We start from the raw sequence: 20160 nt of genomic DNA, 5'->3' as shown, positions 1-20160 counted from the left end.
CACACACACATACACACACAAAAAAAAGTAGGGAACATGGGGCCACAGCATAGTTTCAAAAATAAGAGAAAATGCAAAATTTTCGCAAGTTGGTGGTCCCCTAAATTGCCTAACAGCGCAAGAAAGGACTAACACAGCGCTTGTCTGTGTTTCCTTCTCATCCTTTTTTGTGCTGTTAGTCAATATAAGGGAGAAATTTGGCAACATGATGCTACTATGCTCGGCCGCAGAAGCTACGTTAACGGAGCTTTCTCGGGCTATGTAATTATTACCGTGACTACATGTCTATTTACTCTACGTTAGTGCTGCCGCTAAACAATTTTACAGGGCGCTGGGTCCCACTGCAAATACCGTGGAGCAATGCCGCGCAAAAAGCGTTTGGAGCCATTAAGGAACAGTTATTAAGGGTGCCGACACTTCATGCTGCTGGCATAAGGAAGGGTTACATACTGGCAACAGATGCACCCTACGTAGCTTTAAGAGGATGTATTGCTCAAATTGATGAAAATGGCAGGAAATTGCCGCTGACTTTTCTCAGCAAGAAGCTAACACCAACCAAAACCCACTGGGCCACGACAGAGAGAGGAGCTTATGCTGCCATATGTACATTACAGTGTCTTGAGACGTGGCTTTTTGGTGCAAATGTCACAGTGTTGAGACTGACCATAATCCTCCAAAGTTCCTCACTTTGACGTCTGCTTAGAGTGCATGGTTGACGTGCTGGCCACTGGCACCACAGAAGCTTAATGTCACAATAATGCACAGAAGGGGTAGACCTAATGTGAATGTGGACGCATTGTCTCGGCTGGCAACCATGCACTCATTGGGGTAGAATATGAATGCATGGATAGGAATTATACTGGTCATGGTACTGCGGGCTTTTAGTTTTTTTTTTCTGCGAAAGAGTAGCTACTTGGGCTGGTTGGTATTGTATCTTAAAAGAAATATACTTTCTTAGCACGCAGATAGGAAAGCGCGCTTTTAGTGAGTGGCACATCCCTACTTTGCACTCCCTCTGTGATTAAAGTGCATTATTCAGCCTTTACAGGAAGCAACAAATACGGACGTCGGCTATTGGTCAGTTGCATCACGGGACGTTTATGCAACACAGTGACGGCAGAGCAGTCATGGACACGTTACCAGTAAAAAGTAACACTGTTACAGTTAGTTACTGTGAAAAGTAACGTCATTACTTTTTCATTACAACATAAAATAAGTAATTGCTTGCATATGAAATTACAGAATATATTTAATAAAAACGTATGAAGAGGAACGGGGAGTGCGTAACGAGTGGAGCCGACATCAATCAAGTCTATTCTCTATGTTGTTCATTGTGTGTCAGACGCTGTTCAGACAGCTTTGCGTCCCCTAGGCATACAAACCGCTTTTAAGCCCCGCTATAACTTGGGACACATGTTCGCAAAAACCAAAAACCGCACACCTGGAAACGATCAGTATGGAATTATCTACAAGTACGATGCGGGGATTGCGAAGCGACGTAACTACACCGATGAAACGGGCAGCAATGGATCAGGGAAGAACCAGGAAAGTACCAGGAAAGCAAAGGTTGGTAAAGTCGACCATACAACGCGTTCTTAGATGGAGCTTGTTGAACACTGCTGGACAGGGTGTATGTAGCTTTGACCTAAACAATGCAATGACACTGGCTCATGAGCAAGAGTGAGGGAGGGGAACTTCTGAAAAAGTCATTCATTTCCCACGACGAATCGGCTTGCAATAGCAACCGCGGCCCCTCGCCGGATGTTTGCAAGGAGATGAGTGGCTGATGAACTGATTGAAGTCCGCTATTTTTTTCCTCTTTCTTGTTTTTGTTGCCAGTGTGTACTGAAGATGGCACCTGCATAGGAGGCGGAACATCTGTCGATTTCTGAATTGTTGTATTAAGTTGGAATAGACGTTTACAGTCAGCCACAAAGAAGCTGAAAAAAAATGAAACCACAGTACCTCAGTTGGTAGAGCGTTGGACGCGTTATAGTGCGAGTTCGGTCCCTGCCAGCGGCAAGTTATCTGTTCGCCCGTTTCTTTTTTTACTTTCTTGGCATTTTGATTATATTCACTACAAATAACATTCCCTATATTTTCCTTGGCTTATCTGTTTGTTATAATTATCTGTCTAACAAAGAAAAAAGAGCCTTTAAAATTCTTCTTTTGTTTATTCATTAGTTTATGGCACATCAGACTTTCAGTCGTTTCAAGCTGCCATTTTCTAGCCACCTGTCTGTCAAACACGATTAGCTCGAAGCCTCGAAAGGAGGCTCCCCTGGCACAACACGAGAGCTACCAGCTCAAGAGTCAAAAAGAATATATAGGTCTTTCTCCCTCTAAAAAGTGGAACGTGAACTTGGCAAGCTGTTCAGTTGCAACATTATTGATGTACGACACGTAGTTGACAAGTGAATTCCAAATACGGTCTTCTGCAGAGAACATATTCCTTTCTTACAATAACAGAAAGCTGAGCTAGTTGGTACGTATTCATTCTACAAAAAACAGGGCGTACAACAAGGACAGAAGAAGGAAGAGCAGACATCACAAATGCCTACTATTAACTGAGGAAGCGCACAAAATGCTTGCAACAAATTAGTGGTAGCGCATGCGTAAGCCAACCGTCAATTGCAAAAAGAGGAAATAAAATGTCTCAACAATTATCTTTCACGCAGTTTTCCACGTGTGCCGGATTGATAGTGTAGCCTTGCACATGGGCATGCACAGACAAGTTTTTCGCGTCTTCTTTCTTTTTCGTCTTTTGTGCGCTTCCTCAGTTGGTAGTCGACGTTTGTGGCGTCTACTCTTCCTTCTTGTGTCCTTGTCGTACGCCGCGTTTTTTGTATAATGAATATTCCTCTCAGCGACTTCTTAACTATGAGTGAGCCCTCATTTGGAAAGCTAGAACCTGGAGAAAATGTGGTGAAGAAAGTTCGAAAAAGTCAAAAGCATTTAACAATGGCTTCTAACAAGTGTTGCGGTTAAATAATTTTTTACGAGATTAAAAAAAAGTAACTCTAACGGTACATTCCACTACCGCTACTGCATAAAAAAGTAACAGTGTTACACATGTTCCTTTATCTTAAAGTTAACTAGTTACCGTTGGAAATACTGGAAAAAGTAAGTAGTTACCGATAACATGTTACAAACAACTAGTTACTGCCCAATACTGCAGCAAAGTTGTCAGGTTGAACTGCGCGGTGCCTGTGACTTGGATAAAAAAAAGTGAGCAGTGGGACAATGCTAAGGGGAAGCACCGTGCACCTTGAGAGAGTGACCCTCGCACGAGACCTCTGCGAATGAACTTGAGAAGACCCCCGTGCAGCAGTGTTTTTAACGGACGCAAGAGGAGGCACCGTGCTGGGACCGTGAGAATGTGACCCTCACACGAGACCTTCGTGAATGAACTTGAAACGACCCCGTGCAGCATTGTTTTTAACAGACGCGAGGGGAGGGTCCGGAAGAGACGGATTTCAAAATGCGCTGGGTGCGCATCACGAATAAACGAACTAATTTTACCCAGTCTAAGTCTACCCTCATCAGCGACATACGAGGGCCAGCATTCTCGGTTCACAACAGACAAAAGGGCACACGAACCTCACTGTGACCATATCTGCTTCCCACTAGACGATCGCGCAACTTCGAAGCTCATTCAAAAACCAAGGCCATACAGGGGGAAAAAACGACATGAATTGAATGACAGATTTTCTCCTTCATGATGGATGGTGCAGTATGTTCGCGAAAGACACGAGATGTCTCGAATGCAGCAATTCAAACTTTCGATAGTGGGCTATCAAAGCCATGTGGATGCAGTACAGAAAGAGTTAAGTGGGCATATGAGGTGGCTGCCGGCAGCGAGTAAGGCTTGCAAGGCAATGCTTGACAGAGCTAAAAAGTGGTTGGCTGAACACAGCATGTCTGGACGGACAGTTAGTTGTGAAAGAATACCTAAGGCCTGATACCGGCTCCCCCTTTGTATTAGCTGTGTCAAACATTCATCTCAAACTGGGGCTCAGTACGAAGCACAAAAAGAATTCTGCATTGGAGACAAGAAAACGAAAGACACCTGGGGACTGGTGGAATGAGAATGACAGTCTCCAGGCCACAGTGAAACACAGCCGTAGTTTATAGCGCAAATATTGCAACACTGAGATGGTTACCGATCGAGAAAAGACGCTTTATGACCTAATTTGTGAGTATTTAGCGTCATCCTGTCAAGCCCAAAATGTCAACCTTTGAGGCTGAGAAGACAAAGACATCTCAGAAGACGTCCTTTACTGCATCCTGTAGGCCACCTGAGAATGAAGCTGAAGCAGACGGCATAATCCACAACCTTGTTCGTGCTCTAGCGTACATTGGCATGCAACAAAGGAATGAGCCTCCAGCGGCTTGAGGAGGCTTTGGCGAAGCAACGGAGAAAAGGAGCCGACGATCCGTCTAACGGGCGCGGAGGCACCCGAGCAACTGTCGCCTAGGCAGAGCACAACATCCTCGAGGTCTGGGCTCTAAGATTATCGGACTCTAATAGCCGTAATCTTAAGATAGGGAACATCCGCGCCCTGTAAGGCCAGGGACTTCCTACACGCCGGATGTATAAATAAATGTTATTTCTCTCTTTCTCAAGGGGACTTTACTCACAAATACTATAAGGCCACGAAAATCATGCCATGAGAACGACTTCGGGTGATACCTAAAAGGTGCTTTTGACAAGGACAAGGTGGAAATCCACATCGATAGTGCGCGAGTGTCACGAGTCCCAGGTATTGCCGTAGTTTCTATCGACACACTCCAGTGCTACTACAGTAAAAAGAGAGAATCAGGTTGTTTCGATCAACGTTAACAGAGTAATTGCTTCGAACAGATACAAAATGGCCAGTGCAATCAGCAAGGCTCTTGGACTATAAGTTGTGAAAGACATGGCTGTAGCCAGACTCAGCGGACATGCACAAAATGGGCAGAAAAATCTGCAAAGTGGAAGCAATGCACATCCTGATGTGAACTATTCAGCACATCCGATTCACACAAGTGTTGACCGTGCAAGTCTGACGCTCGGTCCCTATTGTTGGATACAATTTTAGAAGCATGCAGCACTTCGTCAAAGGTGGATATTCTAGATTAGAGGTCGGCAACCAGCGGGCCACATGCGGCCCCCGGCACAAATTTGGACCTCTCCTTCCTTCCCCCCTTCCTGCTCTTCCACTAACTTAGAAACACTTCCGCAATGTTCAAAGTCTCTCGCTCACACGACCTTGATATAGATAGCATTTGCGAGTTGGCTAACAATGTCCTGAATCTAAAGTCACGATAAGTTTTTTTTTTGTAACCTATGTTTATAACTTGGAACCTATGAGGTGAGTGCTGAAAATGAACATGACTTCTATTCCACTTTTGCACATCAATACATTATTGTCAATTTGCAAAATGTTTTTCTCCTTACGTGCATAGCATACTCCATTCCCCTCTCCAACCACCCCCTTTCTTCGCTCTAACGTGTGGTCCCTGCCTCACCAGCTTCATGCCATACTGCGGCCCTCCACTTGAAAAAGATTGCGGTCCCCTGCTCTAGACTAACCCCAAGAGCCGCTCAGCTGGTGACCCTGCCTTCGGGGAGGATCACTTAGTGCGTGAGCGGAACAGTTTTTTCAGTCCCAGAGGCAATTAGTTGCTGCCCTTCGGTCATCAAGATGGATAATATACGGACTGCTTAAGTATACACTCTAAAAAAAGATAGAGTTATAAGGGCGTATTTTCGCCCCACAGCAATAATTTCATCTATCTTGCGCTCCTTTCCTCGCCTTTTTACCGCAAGCCTGGCACTACCCGGTCACCAATGGCATACGCGCTGTCAGCGCGACATAGGATGCTCGATAGGAAAGTGACCAGCGCAGTCTTTTCAAGAAAAGAAACGGGAGCAAGCCAGATGACGATTATTGTTATGGGACAAAAAGACACCTTTTTTACTCGATATTCTTTCAGATTGCAGTATATGCAAGTGACATGTCGCCTCAGATGACGACAACAACAAAGTGCACGCGCAACTGTTCTACAGCTAAGGCATGTGCGCGGGCCTTGCATTGAACGCAAGCTGGCAGTGACTTGAATGTCTGAGCTACGACTGTTAACTTGTTCTTTCCTGTAGTTGATTCAGCGATTTCACTGAGTTAGTGATTACGCCACGGCGCTCAAGACGCTAGCAGCAGAATGCAACTTTGGGACAAGCACAGACACTACAGCAGACATTACACAACGAAATGCTGCGTGATCGTTTCGTTTGCGGTCTTCAGAATGAGCAGGTCCAGCAACGGCTGTTTGCAGAAAAGGATTTGACAGTCAAGAAAGTTCTTGATTGTCAAGTTCTTGGATTGTCACGTTCTTGGATTCTGAAGTCGACTTGCGTGCAACCTGCACACTCATCAGTGAGGCCATGTTCAAGGCCACATGAATAGATGACCCACCACAGCTTCAGACTGACAACATTCTCTTACGCATATGGTCAGGACAGTGTCTTCAAGTTCTCAGGATGCCAGCTTTCTACGACAGATTCTTGAAGAACAGGGCAACAGTTGCCAGCTGTCTCTGCCAGCTTCTTCAGAAGATTGTCATGTGGAGATGGGAGCAATTGACAAGCTTAAGACAATTGCTTCTCAGTCAGACTGTATTGGCACACTAGGACGAACTGAAGGAGCTTCTTGTCTCATGTGACACTTCACCATACGGCATAGGAGCTGTTCTGTCTCAATGCGACGACTAGAATAGAGAGGCGCCAATCTCTTTTGCATCTCGAACTGTAGGGCCGGACGAACGCAATTATGCTCAGTTGGACAGAGAATGCCTTGCTGTGGTGTTTACAGCACAGAAGTATATTGAGGGTAGAAAGGTGACTTTCGCCACTGACCATCAACTACTGCTCGGCATATTGGGTCTACGAAAGCCAACGGCTCAAGTTCTTTCTCCACAAATGACCAGATGGTGCATCAAGTTATCGACGTATGACTACGGCATCATCTACAGGGATAGCAATAACCATCAGAACAGCGATGCATTAAGCCGATTGCCATTACAATCACAGGTTTTTTTAAGAATTGAAACACAAGCAAGCCGGATGACGATTATTGTTGTGGGACAAAAAGACCCTTTTTACTCTATATTTTTTTAGATTGCAGTATATGCAAGTATAGTGATCAACTCAACATTGTGATTTTAGCACTAAAAAGCACATGCTCTTACTCTTACATTAGTTAGCCTATTTAGCACTAAAATCATAAGTTCTCACCAACTCTTCCAAAACCAAGTTCTTACATAGTGGTCAAGTTTGTAGTGTTAGTTAAACATGCTAACGAGCTGTAGCTAATGTACACTCAAAGTTGCTGCTTTCAATGGCTTTTCTGAGCCTGATGAAGAGAAGGTAATCTCTGTAATCTCAACTAAATGGCAAAGCTTCTACAAAGCCCTTGTTGTCATGAAAACATGGAGCTCACGAACGAAACTCTCTCGAAGTCCACGTGACAGCATTGAAGTAAAGCTCTTCAACTGAAACTGTCAAAAAATAAGTAATATCAGAGTCCTTTAATAAGCATTGAAGGACTCTGGTAATATGAAGGCGATTCTGGTAAAACGCAAGCTCAGTCTACTTTTAGATGTCCACAAAATTCTTGAAAGCCAATACTTCTGATGCCCAGTTTGACCACCTTGTAAATATTTGGCTGCCACAGGTGGTGGGCTTTCACAGACAACCGGCAAAAGCTGCTTTGTGTATGTAACCCAAGAGCAGTGCCACGTATGTAAAAACGTGGGAATAAAACCATTTGCACTAAGCTCTCTACAAATTGATGCATGCTGCACTGTTAAATGGAACGTCTCAAACAAAGGTGAAAACCAGCTAACATTATGGATATTGCCAGCAGTCTTGAATCCGTTGCAAAAGACTTCTCTGCTGAGCCAATCATTATATGAATACTGACCTACCTTCGTTTTGGAGGACACTGAAGACATGCATTCACTTCAACAAAAGTAAAATGAACTACCTGAGTTATGCAATTTCCACTAGAATGCTCTGGTTTCCCGTGCAACACAAATAGCACAAACCGGCTCTCCCGACGGCAGACGCGTTTGAATGAGACTCTGGCTAAGAGCATGTCCAATGTTGTTACCATTGTCTTCAGGGTTTGACGTGCTTTGTACCAGTACATTCATTTCGCTATTTTACATTCCGCTTAATTCGGGTCTGTTGGCAGTGCCGGTCGTGATCCGCATGTCGGCATTTTAATCCTAAAGACCTCTATTACATGATTTTACCGCAAACAATGAGTGACTAGCGCGGCTAAGTAGTTCTTTTTTTTTTTTTAACTGCGAGCCGCCCACGACAGTACGGCCTTTTCATGCCAGCGCAAGCTTACCTCGGCGTTCAAGATGCGAACACATGGCCAGCGCTTTAGCATAGCCGTCAGCTCGCGGTTCAGCAAGCGCGCTTTCTTTTTGCTTTTTCTTTATTTTCTTTATTCAGAAATACCCTGCTTTGCCCAAAGGCGTGTAAGCGGGGGGGTTACAGCATTGAAAAAAAAAAACAAGTCTTCGTTAAGACAGCACACTTGGTCACAAGACAATTGATTCCACTCTTGTACAGTATGAACAAAAAAAGAATTAGCATAAAGGTTCGTTCCAGTACGGTATTCTTGAATCTTAAGGTCATGATCAGACCTTCTAGACAGATAATGCGGTGGTTTAAGGTAAGTGTCTTTATTGATGCCAGTCTTATGGTATATCTGAAATAACAATTTCAAACGCAATTTTCTTCTGCGAGAGGAGAGCACTTCCCATCCCAGCTCGTTTTTCATTTCAGTACAGCTGTCACCTCGCTTATACCGACTGAGAACGAACCTTGCCGCTCTGTTCTGCATTTTCTCAATCAGATCAATCAAGGCCTTTTGGCGCGGATCTCACACACAACATGCATATTCCAAAATCGGGCATACAAACGAAATATACGCAGTACTTTTTAGGACAGCAGGGGAGGATCTCAGATTTCGTTGAATGAAATTTAGGGCTCTGGCAGCTTTTGAAACTACAGCATGCACATGCGCATTCCATGAACAGTCACTCGTAAGTGTTACACCCAAGTATTTATACATTGATTAATGATCAATGACGTCATCATTCAAAAAGTAACGTGCTTCATCCTTTTTTCTTCTTTTTATTTAAAGACACGTGCACACATTTTTTCACATTAAGTTGCATTTTCCACTTATCACACCATTGCACAATTCGGGTAAGGTCAGCCTGCAATTCAATGCGATCCTGTTCATTTTTTTTATTTTTCTGTACAAAACTGAGTCGTCAGCGAATAAACGTATTCGAGAAGTAATGCCATCAGGAATATCATTAATGTAAAATAGAACAGTAGCGGCCCTAAAACAGACCCTTGAGGGACACCCCATGTAATTACTTCCACCGTAGAAGAAGTAGTACCATTGAGAATGACACATTGTTGACGCTGTGATAGATAACAGGCTATCCAATTCATTCCTTTTTTATTAATATTTGCCCTTTCGAGTTTGCAAAGAAGCGAGGGATGGCACACGGAGTCAAACGCCTTTCTGAAATCTTAAGAAAACACAGTCTGTTTGACCGTTGTCATCAACCTCGGACACTAAATCATGGTAGAACTCAATCAGCTGTGTTGTGCAAGACGGGCCCCTGCAGAAACCATGTTGATCATCAACTAATAATTTATGTTGAACTAAGTGTTTCATTATGTCTTTATAGAAAATGTGCTCTAGTATTTTGCAGGGAATAGATGTTAATGAAATAGGTCTATAATTGTTGGCCTTTTTTTTGGAACCACCCTTGTGAATGGGAACCACGAAAGCCATTTTCCAGTCCTCAGGCAGAACCCCAGTAGAGAGCGATTTTTTGTATATTAGGTAAAGATAAGATGCTATTGGCCAGGCACACCGCTTCAACACGCGTGGGGAAATACCATCTGGACTAAAGGCCTTGGTTTCGTCTATATTTTTTAAAGGGGATTCAATATTACTCACACAGAGTTCAACCGGTGGCATTAATGGCTGTGTTCCCAGAGGTGGCTCTGCCAGCGTAAATAATTTCGCAAAATCCGTTTGAGGTAAAAATACAGAGTGGAAGAAATCATTAAGACACGACGCTTTATCAATATCACTGGACAAGATCTGACCATCATGGAAAATTTCGTTTACTCCTGTTGAATCAGCTCCACAGTTTCTTACGTATCTCTAAAAATGCTTTGGGTTCGTTTTTATACTTTCGTTTAGTCGATTGAAGTATTGATCCTTTGCGCTATGAATTTTAGATTTATACTATTTAGTTATCTCGACAAACTTGGGGTACTGATAACTACTACGGGTTCTTTTAAATGCCTTGTATACTCGTCGTCTTTTCCTTATTAATCTAAAAATCGCTGGTGTCACCCATGGCTTCTTGCACTTGTTGAGTTTAACCACGTTTGTACTTGGCACATACTTTTCCGTTAGTTCTATGACTTTTGCTTTAAATAGAGACCACAGTTGTAAAACATCGGCGCTCTCGCAATGACAATCGAAAACAGGCAAATGAGCAAATAATTCCTGAGAAATAGCAGAGTAATCCCCCTTATCATAAAAATATACTTTCCTTGATTGGCGGGGCTTGGGTCTCTTGATGACATGTTTAATAGTTGCTACAACAGCGAGATGGTCACCGATACCGGGTATTCACATGACAGAGTCCACAATATTTGGCGAATTACAAAAAAGCAAATCTAAAATGTTGTTATTCCTTGTGGCCACAGTAACGTACTGAGTAAGACCGAACGTATCAATGATGTTTTTCATGCTGATGTTTTCGCGACAACCAGTCAAGGCGATACATGTTCCATTATATCACGTCAAATCCGGATTGAAATCACCTGCAAGTATAAACTGATCTGATGTACTGTAAATCATGTCGTATAGTTGCTGCAACGTATCCGGGTCAGAATTTGGTGATCGATAAAAAGGTTCCGGCAATAAATTTCATATTATCAGCAAGTGTCACCATGAACCAGACCGATTCTACGGTCTGGTGCCCGATGACACTTGCTCCACATCGGCGTCTTCAGGTTTGAAGCAGCGTGGGAGCATCTTGAAGGCGTATGCAACAGGGGCCACGTCGTGCAGCAGTTGTAAAACTAAGTACTGAAATGTAAAGAAAATGCAACCTGCAAACTTAAGCAACTCACGCCAAGCATATGATAATAATATGTACCCCAATATTGTCGCATATCTCCCGAGGCTCCACGTTGACGTTCAAGGGAAGGCGACTCCTGCACATAAATTTCACTTGGCTGTTGCCAATCACCATGCCGCGCAAAGAAGACATAGCTAGCTCCACATGCAAAGACAAGGCCGACGAAGCTTCACTGTGACTAATGACTGGCAGGCTGGGAACTGGTAGGTGTTCTCTGGGCTGGGGACAAGGCCGAGGAACCGTCTGATCTCTCCCTAGCTACAACAGTACCTGTCTAGGGCTAGGGAGTACCTCCTTATGGCAACGTCAGATCCAGTTTTGCTCCAAACCATGAGAGTCCCGACTTTGGGCATCCGCTTTCCAAACGACAGCCATGGATGGATGGATGGATGGATGGATATGGCTGTACCCTTTAGATAGGGTGGTGGCTAGCGCCACCAAGCCGTAATACTTAATGAACCAAAAACTAGATTTATTTTTTTTTCTTTAAAAAGTGAGTTTGAGGATTTGTACTTTGCAGTGAAGAGTTTAATTCTCACTCGTGCCTTGACTTTAGCCACCAATCAGATAACCTCCTTCTAGTTAGGTCTACCCGCTTAAAGTCTATTTTGCCCTCCCAGTCCCTAAGCCCCAGTGCTTTGAAAAATTCTGCGCCATCATCCTGAACTATAGGGTGAAGCCCTTTACAGAACATTATCAAGTGTTCGGCAGTTTCTTCTTCCTCTTCACACGCACTGCATACTGGGTGGTGGTGGTGGTGGTGGTTTGGCCCGATATGTCTGGGTTCACAATACTCGCGTCCTGGCCTAAACAATAGAGAACCACCACGAGTATTATCATAGATATTTTCCTTGGTAATTTCCTGCTTAACAGTTCGATAGAGCTCTAGTGCGGACTTCTTAATCATGCCAATTTTCCGCATGTCCGTCTCCGTTTCCTTCACCTTCTTCTTAACCGATAGTTCCTTTTGGTTTGGCCCCCTACTGTTAGCTAAGTATTTACCCGTCATTTTTCTGGTTCGCTTCCTCCATTTTGTATCGACATTCTTCATGTACCAGTAGCTGAAAACCTTCCTAGCCCAACACTCTTCCCCCGCTTCTCTCAATCGCTTCCTAAATTTTATCTTGCTGCTAGCTTTCCTGCCCTCAAATGATGTCCATCCCATATCACCTTGCACTCCCCGATTTGGAGTATTCCCGTGAGCTCCTAAAGCAAGCCTACCTATTCCACGTGGCTTAATTTCTAATCTTGCTTGAACTTCTGATCTCATGCACAAGACCGCATTGCTGAACCTCAGCCCAGGAACCATGAACCCTTTCCATATTCTTCTCACAATATCATACATACCTATTCTAATTCAACAGTGCCCTATTTTTCATCACTGCTGCATTCCAGTTAGCTTCAGTTGTTACGTGCATTTCGTGTTCCCTTAGGTACTCGGTACTATTGTTTATACATACTCCCAGATATTGCTATTTATCTGTTTGTTGTGTTATCTGTTGTGTTATCGGCCATTAGCCCTATATGATCTGCGTACATGATTGCTGGTAGCGCCTATTCAATGAGTTTTCCTTGTTTGACAAAAGAGAGGTTGAAGCCAAGTTTACTTGCCTCTACTTTGGCCTCTAATCTTTGTAGGTACATCATGAATAACAAGGGTGACAGAGGACGCCCCTGCCTAAGCCCCCGTTTTACCTCTGTGGGCATAGATAGCTGTTTTTCCCTCTTTATAACTACCTTGTTACTTCTATAGATATTCTTTAAAAGTTCAGTGACTCCAACTTCCACACCTAGTGTGCCCAGTATTCCCCACAAGTCCTCTTGAACTACACTATCGTACGCTCCCTTGATATCCAAAAATGCTAGCCACAGGGGCCTGTGTTCCTTTTGTGCTACTGTGTCAATGAGAACAGATTGTCTTCCAACCTCCTGTGTTTCCGAAACCCATTCTGCAGTTCCGCCAGCACCCCATCATCCTCTATCCATGCCTGCAGTCTTTCCTTTATAATCTGCATCACCAGCCTTTAGACCAATGATGTATGTCACTGTTATAGGACGGTAGTTGTTTGTCAGCTTTGTCCCCTTTTCCTTTATAGGTTATGGTCATCCTGCTAAGTTTCCATCCATCGGGGACTTCACCATCGATAATTGTTTTGCTCACTATCTCTCTCAAAGTCTGTTTATGCTTTGGACCTAATGTCTTTATCAGCATAATTGGAATGCCATCTGGGCCTGTTGATGTACTGCTAGGAACTCTCTTCTAAGCCCTTTCCCACTCTCGTGAAAATGGAGCCATTGCGCCACTTGTTCTGTCCTTGTCTATTGTGGTGCATAAGGCTGCACCTTCTTTGTTGAAATTTTTCTGTCACCCATGTTCTTATATATTCAATAGCTTCGTCCCCTTCTAGCCTTGCACCTTGAGCTGTAGTTATAAACCTCTGCTCTAGGCTCGTCTCATTTCTTAAGGAGTTTAGACGGTTCCAAAATTTCGCAGCTGTCTTTCTATCTTTCTTATGTACTTCTGCCAGCCATTGAGCCCCTTTTCTTCAAATCTTTACATTGATCAGAACAGATGCTTCCCTTCTACAGCTTAGAAAGATGTCCCATTTTCTTTCAACATCATCTGTCGGTTCACCCAGCTGCTTAGCATGTCTGTGTTCCCTAGACGCTTCCAGACGTTTGCTATGGCTCTCTTAACTTCCGCAAGCCACCAACTCTTGGGTTTACAGCGTAGCAACGCCACCCAACGGCGAGACTAGGTGGCCGCGCAGAAAACGTTTGCAAACTGAGTCTCTTTAGCATTGGGGCGGCGATCGGAATGGACGTCTCTATAAGGAGTCCGCGGCATACGGCGACAGCAGGTCGTGCCCAGTAGATCCTTTCGTGGCGAGTCGCATATCAGCACCGCCACCTTCACGTTAGCTTGTTTGTTATATTGATTGAGAGTATTGGAGTTATATGTTGTTTCAGCATGTCACTAGAGATGTATTTAATTCGGCTGGCGATATCATTGTTTGTGAAAGTGTTTTGCCCAATTGCACTTACTGTGTCTGTGCGTTCCGACAGCATGGCGTCTCATCCCGAGACCCCACGAGATAGACAAGTGTTTTCATTTGTCCTCTGCAAAAATCTCCCCTAAACATTAAATACACTACCAATAAACCAGTAGTAGTTAGTTTGGCCCACAGACGCACCCCTTTTTTATAAGTTCAGAAATCTGCACTTATTCTAAGATATTCGGCATCAAGTTTTAAGGGCGATATCGTGAATACCTGCACCCGGCGTGCAGAGAATGCACCTCTCTATTATTACACCAGACCTACCCGGCTGTGACACAGAATTCGAATGAACACACGTTGTGGCCGCACCTTTTTGTCCACTCTGGCAGCTTGAGCCAATGGATACATTTGCGTGTTTGGTGATCACCTCTTTCTTTTTGCTTAAGGAAGCCAAAGCATCCGTCTGTGCTTTCTTTCCTGTAAAGTATATAACCCTGAGGCACCTACTGCAATGCTTCTCACAAAAAGTTCTTTTACGCTCCTGTTTATATGTTTTTTTTTTTATGAGGACACTTAGCAGCGCCACACACGGCACCAAACAATATTTCAGAATACTTGTCGATCTTCGTGAGGACAGTTCGCTGCGGCGCACCTAGATTTAAATTTTGTCACTTCCTCATCGCTCGAAGTATCAGTCTGACGTAACAGAAAGTGCCACGCCAGGCATGATCGGTTAACGTTGCAATTTTAAAATTCTAGCTGAATATCCCACTATCTATGGTTTCAATAAAATAAATTTCTGAATAAAAGATATAAGATGAAGTTGATTAATAAGCGTAAGGTATGCGATGTAAGAACATGGAGAGAACATGTAACATGGAGAGAATTGAACACGCTCGGAAAAACAAAGGAAGCGTCAAAGCAGTGAAGAGGAAACTTGGGATAGTCAAAACTCGGATGTATGCACTAAGGGACAAAGAAGGCAAAATAACTACCAATATGAATAGGATAGTTAAAATGGCGGAGGAGTTTTACAGAGATCTGCACAGTAGCCGGGACAACCAGGACTTTAATACTATAACAACTAGCAGTAACCCAGATGACACCCCACCAGTAATGATAGAAGCCAGCTTTGGAGAGCATGCAAAGAGGCAAAGCTTCTGGTGAGGATCATGTAACATCAGATCTGCTAAAGAAAATTAGCCACCCTGTTTACGAGATGTCTCCTGCCGGGAAGAGTACCAGAGTCTTGAAAGAATGCTAACATCATCTTAATTCATAAGAAAGGAGATGACAAGGACTTGAAGAATTACAGGCAGATCAGCTTGCTCTCAGTAGTACAGAAGATATTTACAAAGGTTATTGCTAACAGAGTAAAGAAAACAATGAAATTCAATCAACCAAAGAAACAAGCAGGATTTCGAACAGGCTACTCAACAATCGACCACAATCATGCTATCAATCAGGTAATAGAGAAATGCTCAGAATATAACCAACCACTATACATAGCCTTCATAGATTACGAGAAGGCGTTTGATTCAGTAGAAACATCAGCCGGCATGCAGACACTGCGAAATCAGGGCGTCGATGAAGTATATATAAACATTCTGGAAGAAATCTACAGGGGATTAACTGCTACCATAGTGCTTCATAAAGAAAGCAACAGATTAGTAACCTGCGCTTCGCCGATGATATTGCATTGCTGAGTAACTCAGGGGACAAATTGCAACTTATGATTACGGAGTTAGACAAGGAGAGCAGAAAGGTAGGTCTTAAAATTAATCTGCAGAAAAAGAAAGTAATGTACAACAAGCTCGAAAAGACCAGCGCTTCGAGACAGGTAATAGTGCACTTCAAGTTGTAAAAGACTAACCCCCGTATTCTAGAACGTTCCTTCACTCAACGCTTCACCTTCACTTGAAAAAGCCGATGGGAGCGCCATCTCTAGGCACGGCAAGTCCCTGCATATCAGTGATAATCAGCTGCGATTCTTGAGTAGCACAGCGTAATTTGCAGCAGAGCGGTGGCGCCGTGCTCAACTCTGTCAAGTGAAGGGTGGAAGTCGAGTCGAGGAGCGTTTGTGAATACGGGGGTATGTCTACTTAGGGCAAGTAATAACCGCGGAGCCAAACCACGAGATTGAAGTAACTAGAAGAATAAGAAAGGGGTGGAGCACATTTGGCAAGCACTCTGAAATTATGACAGGTAGATTGCCACTACCCTCAAGAGGAAGGTATATAACAGCTGTACCTGGCCGGCACTTAGCTACAGAGCAGAAACCTGGAGACTTACAAAGAGGGTTGAGCTTAAATTGAGGACGACGCAGCGAGCAATGGAAAGAAAAATGGTTGGTGTAACCTTAAGAGATAAGAAGAGAGCAGAGTGGATTAGGGAACAAACGGAGGTTAAGGATATCATAGCTGAAATCGAGAAGAGGAAATGGACATGGGCCGGGCAAGTAGCGCGTAGACAGGATAACCGCTGGTCATTAAGGGTAACTGACTGGATTCTCAGAGAAGGCAAGCGGGTTAGGGGGAGACAGAAGGTTAGGTGGGCGGATGAGATTAAGAAGTTTGCGGGTATAAATTGGCAGCAGCAAGGACAAGACTGGGTTAACTGGCAGGACATGGGAGAGGCCTTTGTCCTGCAGTGGACGTAGTAAGGCTAATGATGATGATGATGGTGGTTTCATGTCCCAAAACCACTATATGATTATGAGAGATGCCTTAGTAGAGGGCTCCGGACATTTCAACCACCTGGGGTTCTTTAATGTGCATCTGGATCTAAGGACACAGACTTCAAACATTTTCATCTCCATCTATGCTGAATATCTTGGTTTATGTGCAACCGTCGCAAATTCAAAAACTTAAGTCTGCAATAAATGGGCGTGTACAACAACTTTGTAATATAAACAATTGTCCTCAAGTCAATATTTAAGCAGCTAACTTGCGATCTTTCGTTGATTAGTCTCGTCAATGTGATTTTTGTTGCGGCAAAGTATTTCAGCCCCGACATATCGTACGTGCGGGAAGGCGACTATAGAGCATGACTGTCAAATCGTTTTTATTAAAAAAAGCTTACTTGTATAAAAAATGAAAGGCGACACGTATATCAACTGTTTGATACTATCAGCGTATAAAGGGACAGGTCCTGCAGGCGCTGTAATGAAAACTTGACTAAATGGTCACCGAGTCTGTATGGGAGAGCGATCATAGTAAGAACACAATTACAAATTTCGGTGTGGCATACAGCTCAGGAATCTAAAAGAATAAAAACTGCAGCACATACTGGTTCCTATGTCGGCCACATTATGTCTGAGTCTCCTAAGTGGTAAAGAATTTTACCTAGGTATCAAAGTAACCGAGTATGCAATGTTATTCGTTAAACCTCACATATCAATCAACGCAATGTTGTTAACACAACAAATACAGGAAAACAAAAATAGTGTCTTCAGTCTTCTCTTACAAACAAGATGCACATCCTATCTCAGTTGTCTCCATTATTTTGTCTTATTTTACATTCATGAGCGGCGGCACATGCACTGAGCTCGAGACCTTTCAAGCAACGTGTGCTTCAGCTGATCACTCACCTTGTATTGACGCTGCTACCATAGGACTCATTGATGCACACATATTGTTGTACACAAAACCAGTGGTACGCTCGTCATTACACACGCTGTCTTTTTTACAAGCATTAAAAGCAAGGTGACTTGCCAGTCATCACTTGCCATCTTCACTGTCGTCACTGTCTAAAAAGGAATGGCAACCTTCGGTGAACCGACGCAGGATAATCGATAATGCCTGTGCTAACCACATAAAGAACTCCGCTGGGCACAACTGAACGAACTTCCACTGCACAGTTTCCACCTCCACCAAGCAGAGCCAATATGATCCAGCACTAGCCTGCTTGCCATCATATCGGCAGTGTTTTTCTTAATGAGATGAGAAATTGCTCATGAGGAACACTAAAATGCCTTCTTATTACCACTGCCATCTCAGCGTGGAACGAAAGAAGGGGCGCTGCATAACGTACAACCCCGCCGCACTCAACAGACTTAAAAAACATTTACAGCAGTCAATACGTGAACTGATAAAATCCTATTCTATGATTAGTGCTGCAGGGCCTCATAGTTGCAAGCAGAAAAAGTCAAGCAGGCGGCAGTCTCTAGATTGAGCACAATCAGTTCACAATGGGATGCTGCTCTCCTGCTCGGGCAACTTGGACAGAGCCTTCTGCATTTCACTCAACACCTCTGATGACTCGGGAGCCTCGGAGATGACCCAGGTTTCATTGGTGCTCTCAAACTCCTCCCGGCACAGTGGACACGTTGTGTTAGACACATTCCTGCACAAGTCCAAAAAAAAGACAAAAAACGAAGCATGAAAATATGCTATGAGAAAATTCGTAACAGAGGCGGTTGAAATCGTGGAGCCGATGCTTTCAACAAGTGCGCATGTTAAAAACCTGAAATGATTTCTTTAGCGCTAGTGTGTATACACACTTCGCAGACACAAGTCCACTTCACGGCGGCATCTCATCGTGCCCCACCCCCTCCCCCCTTTCGACGTCACACCACACTCTTCTCATTTGTTTGGATTGAAGGAGAGGGACAAAGCATACACATACAAGCACTAAGCAAATCAGCTCCGACATTAAAAAAGTCGAGTGGTGTTAACTGAGGCCCCTCACTATCCCCCCCTTTGCCCCCCTTTCTTCTTTGTTTCCATTAAAAGAGAGGGTACGAAGCATGCACACACACACACACAAGTACTAAGGGAATCAACTGCAGCTTTGAAGAAGACGTCCGCACTTCACGGCAGCCTGTCATTGTCCCACACTGTCACAATTGCTGTTTACTTAATTTAGATTAGATGAGAGGGTGTGAAGTATACAAACAACCCCTAAGGAAATTAGCTGCAGCCTTGAAAAAGACGAGTCCACTTCACGGCGGCCTCTCATTGCCCCCCACGTTCGCAATTGCCCTTTCCTTTGTTTGGATTGGAAGAGAATGTACGAAGCATACACCCACACAAGGACAAAGAAAATAGGCTGCCGCCTTGAAAAATACGAGTCCACAGTGTCATCTAATTGCACGCACTTTCACAATTGCTCTCTCCTTATCCTTTCTTTGGATTGGAGGAGAGTGTACAAAGCATGCACCCACATTGTTCACTTCTAAGCTTGCATCAGAGGAGAGGGTACGAAGCATACACACAACCACTAAGGAAATCAGCTGCGGCCTTGAAAAAGACGAGTGCACTTCACAGCAGCCTCTCACTGTCCCGGTTTTACTCAATCACCCTCTCCTTCTCTTTTGTTTGGTTTGCAAGAGAGGGTACGAAGCATACGCGTGCATCCACAAAAGCGCTAAAGAAATGAGCTGCAGCCTTGAAAAAGACCAATCACTTCACGGCGGCCTCCAATTCTTTCGCACGTTCGCAATTGCCCTCTCCTTCGTTTAAATTAAGGGAGAGGGTACGAAGCATACACACACAAAAAATCACTAAGGAAATCAGCTGCAGCCTTGAAAAAGACCTGTGCACTTCCCGGCAGCCTGTCATTGTCCTGCACTTTCACAATTGCTCACTGCTTAGTTTGCATTAGAGGAGAGGGTACGAAACATACACACAACCGCCAAGAAAAACAGCTGCGGCTTTGAAAAAGATGAGTGCACTTCACCGCGGCCTCTCATTATCCCACCCTTTCAGAATCGCCTTCTCCTCCTTTGTTTGGGTTACTGGAGAGGGCACGAAGCATACGTGTGCACCTATACAAAGCACTAAAGAAATGAGCTGCCGCCTTCAAAAGACGAATCACTTCACAGCAGCCTCTCATTTGTCTCTCACGTTCACAATTGCCCTCTCTTTTGTTTGAAATGAAGGAGAGGGTACGAAGCATACACACACACAAGAGAACTAAG

General features: G+C 44.0%; 1 protein-coding gene across 18 annotated transcripts in view; it reads right to left on the bottom strand.

The window, feature by feature from the left end:
• Positions 1-17286: 17286 nt before the first annotated feature.
• LOC119169171 (RING finger protein 141) overlaps positions 17287-20160 on the bottom strand; it is a 158201-nt gene continuing 155327 nt past the window's right edge. For 16 of the 18 annotated variants that reach the window (XM_075886324.1, XM_075886329.1, XM_075886326.1 and 13 more), the window contains one exon: positions 17287-18584. In XM_075886324.1, coding sequence (XP_075742439.1) covers positions 18425-18584 — 160 coding nt within the window. In that variant the 3' untranslated portion in view covers positions 17287-18424. The remainder of the gene's footprint in view (positions 18585-20160) is intronic. The other 2 variants (XM_075886323.1, XM_075886331.1) reach the window with 1 other exon arrangement.

This window comes from Rhipicephalus microplus, chromosome 2 (genome assembly GCF_043290135.1).
Source record: "Rhipicephalus microplus isolate Deutch F79 chromosome 2, USDA_Rmic, whole genome shotgun sequence".
NCBI classification, from domain to species: domain Eukaryota; kingdom Metazoa; phylum Arthropoda; class Arachnida; order Ixodida; family Ixodidae; genus Rhipicephalus; species Rhipicephalus microplus.
Note: the sequence above shows the minus strand (reverse complement) of the source record. Positions and strands in the feature narration are given on the sequence as shown.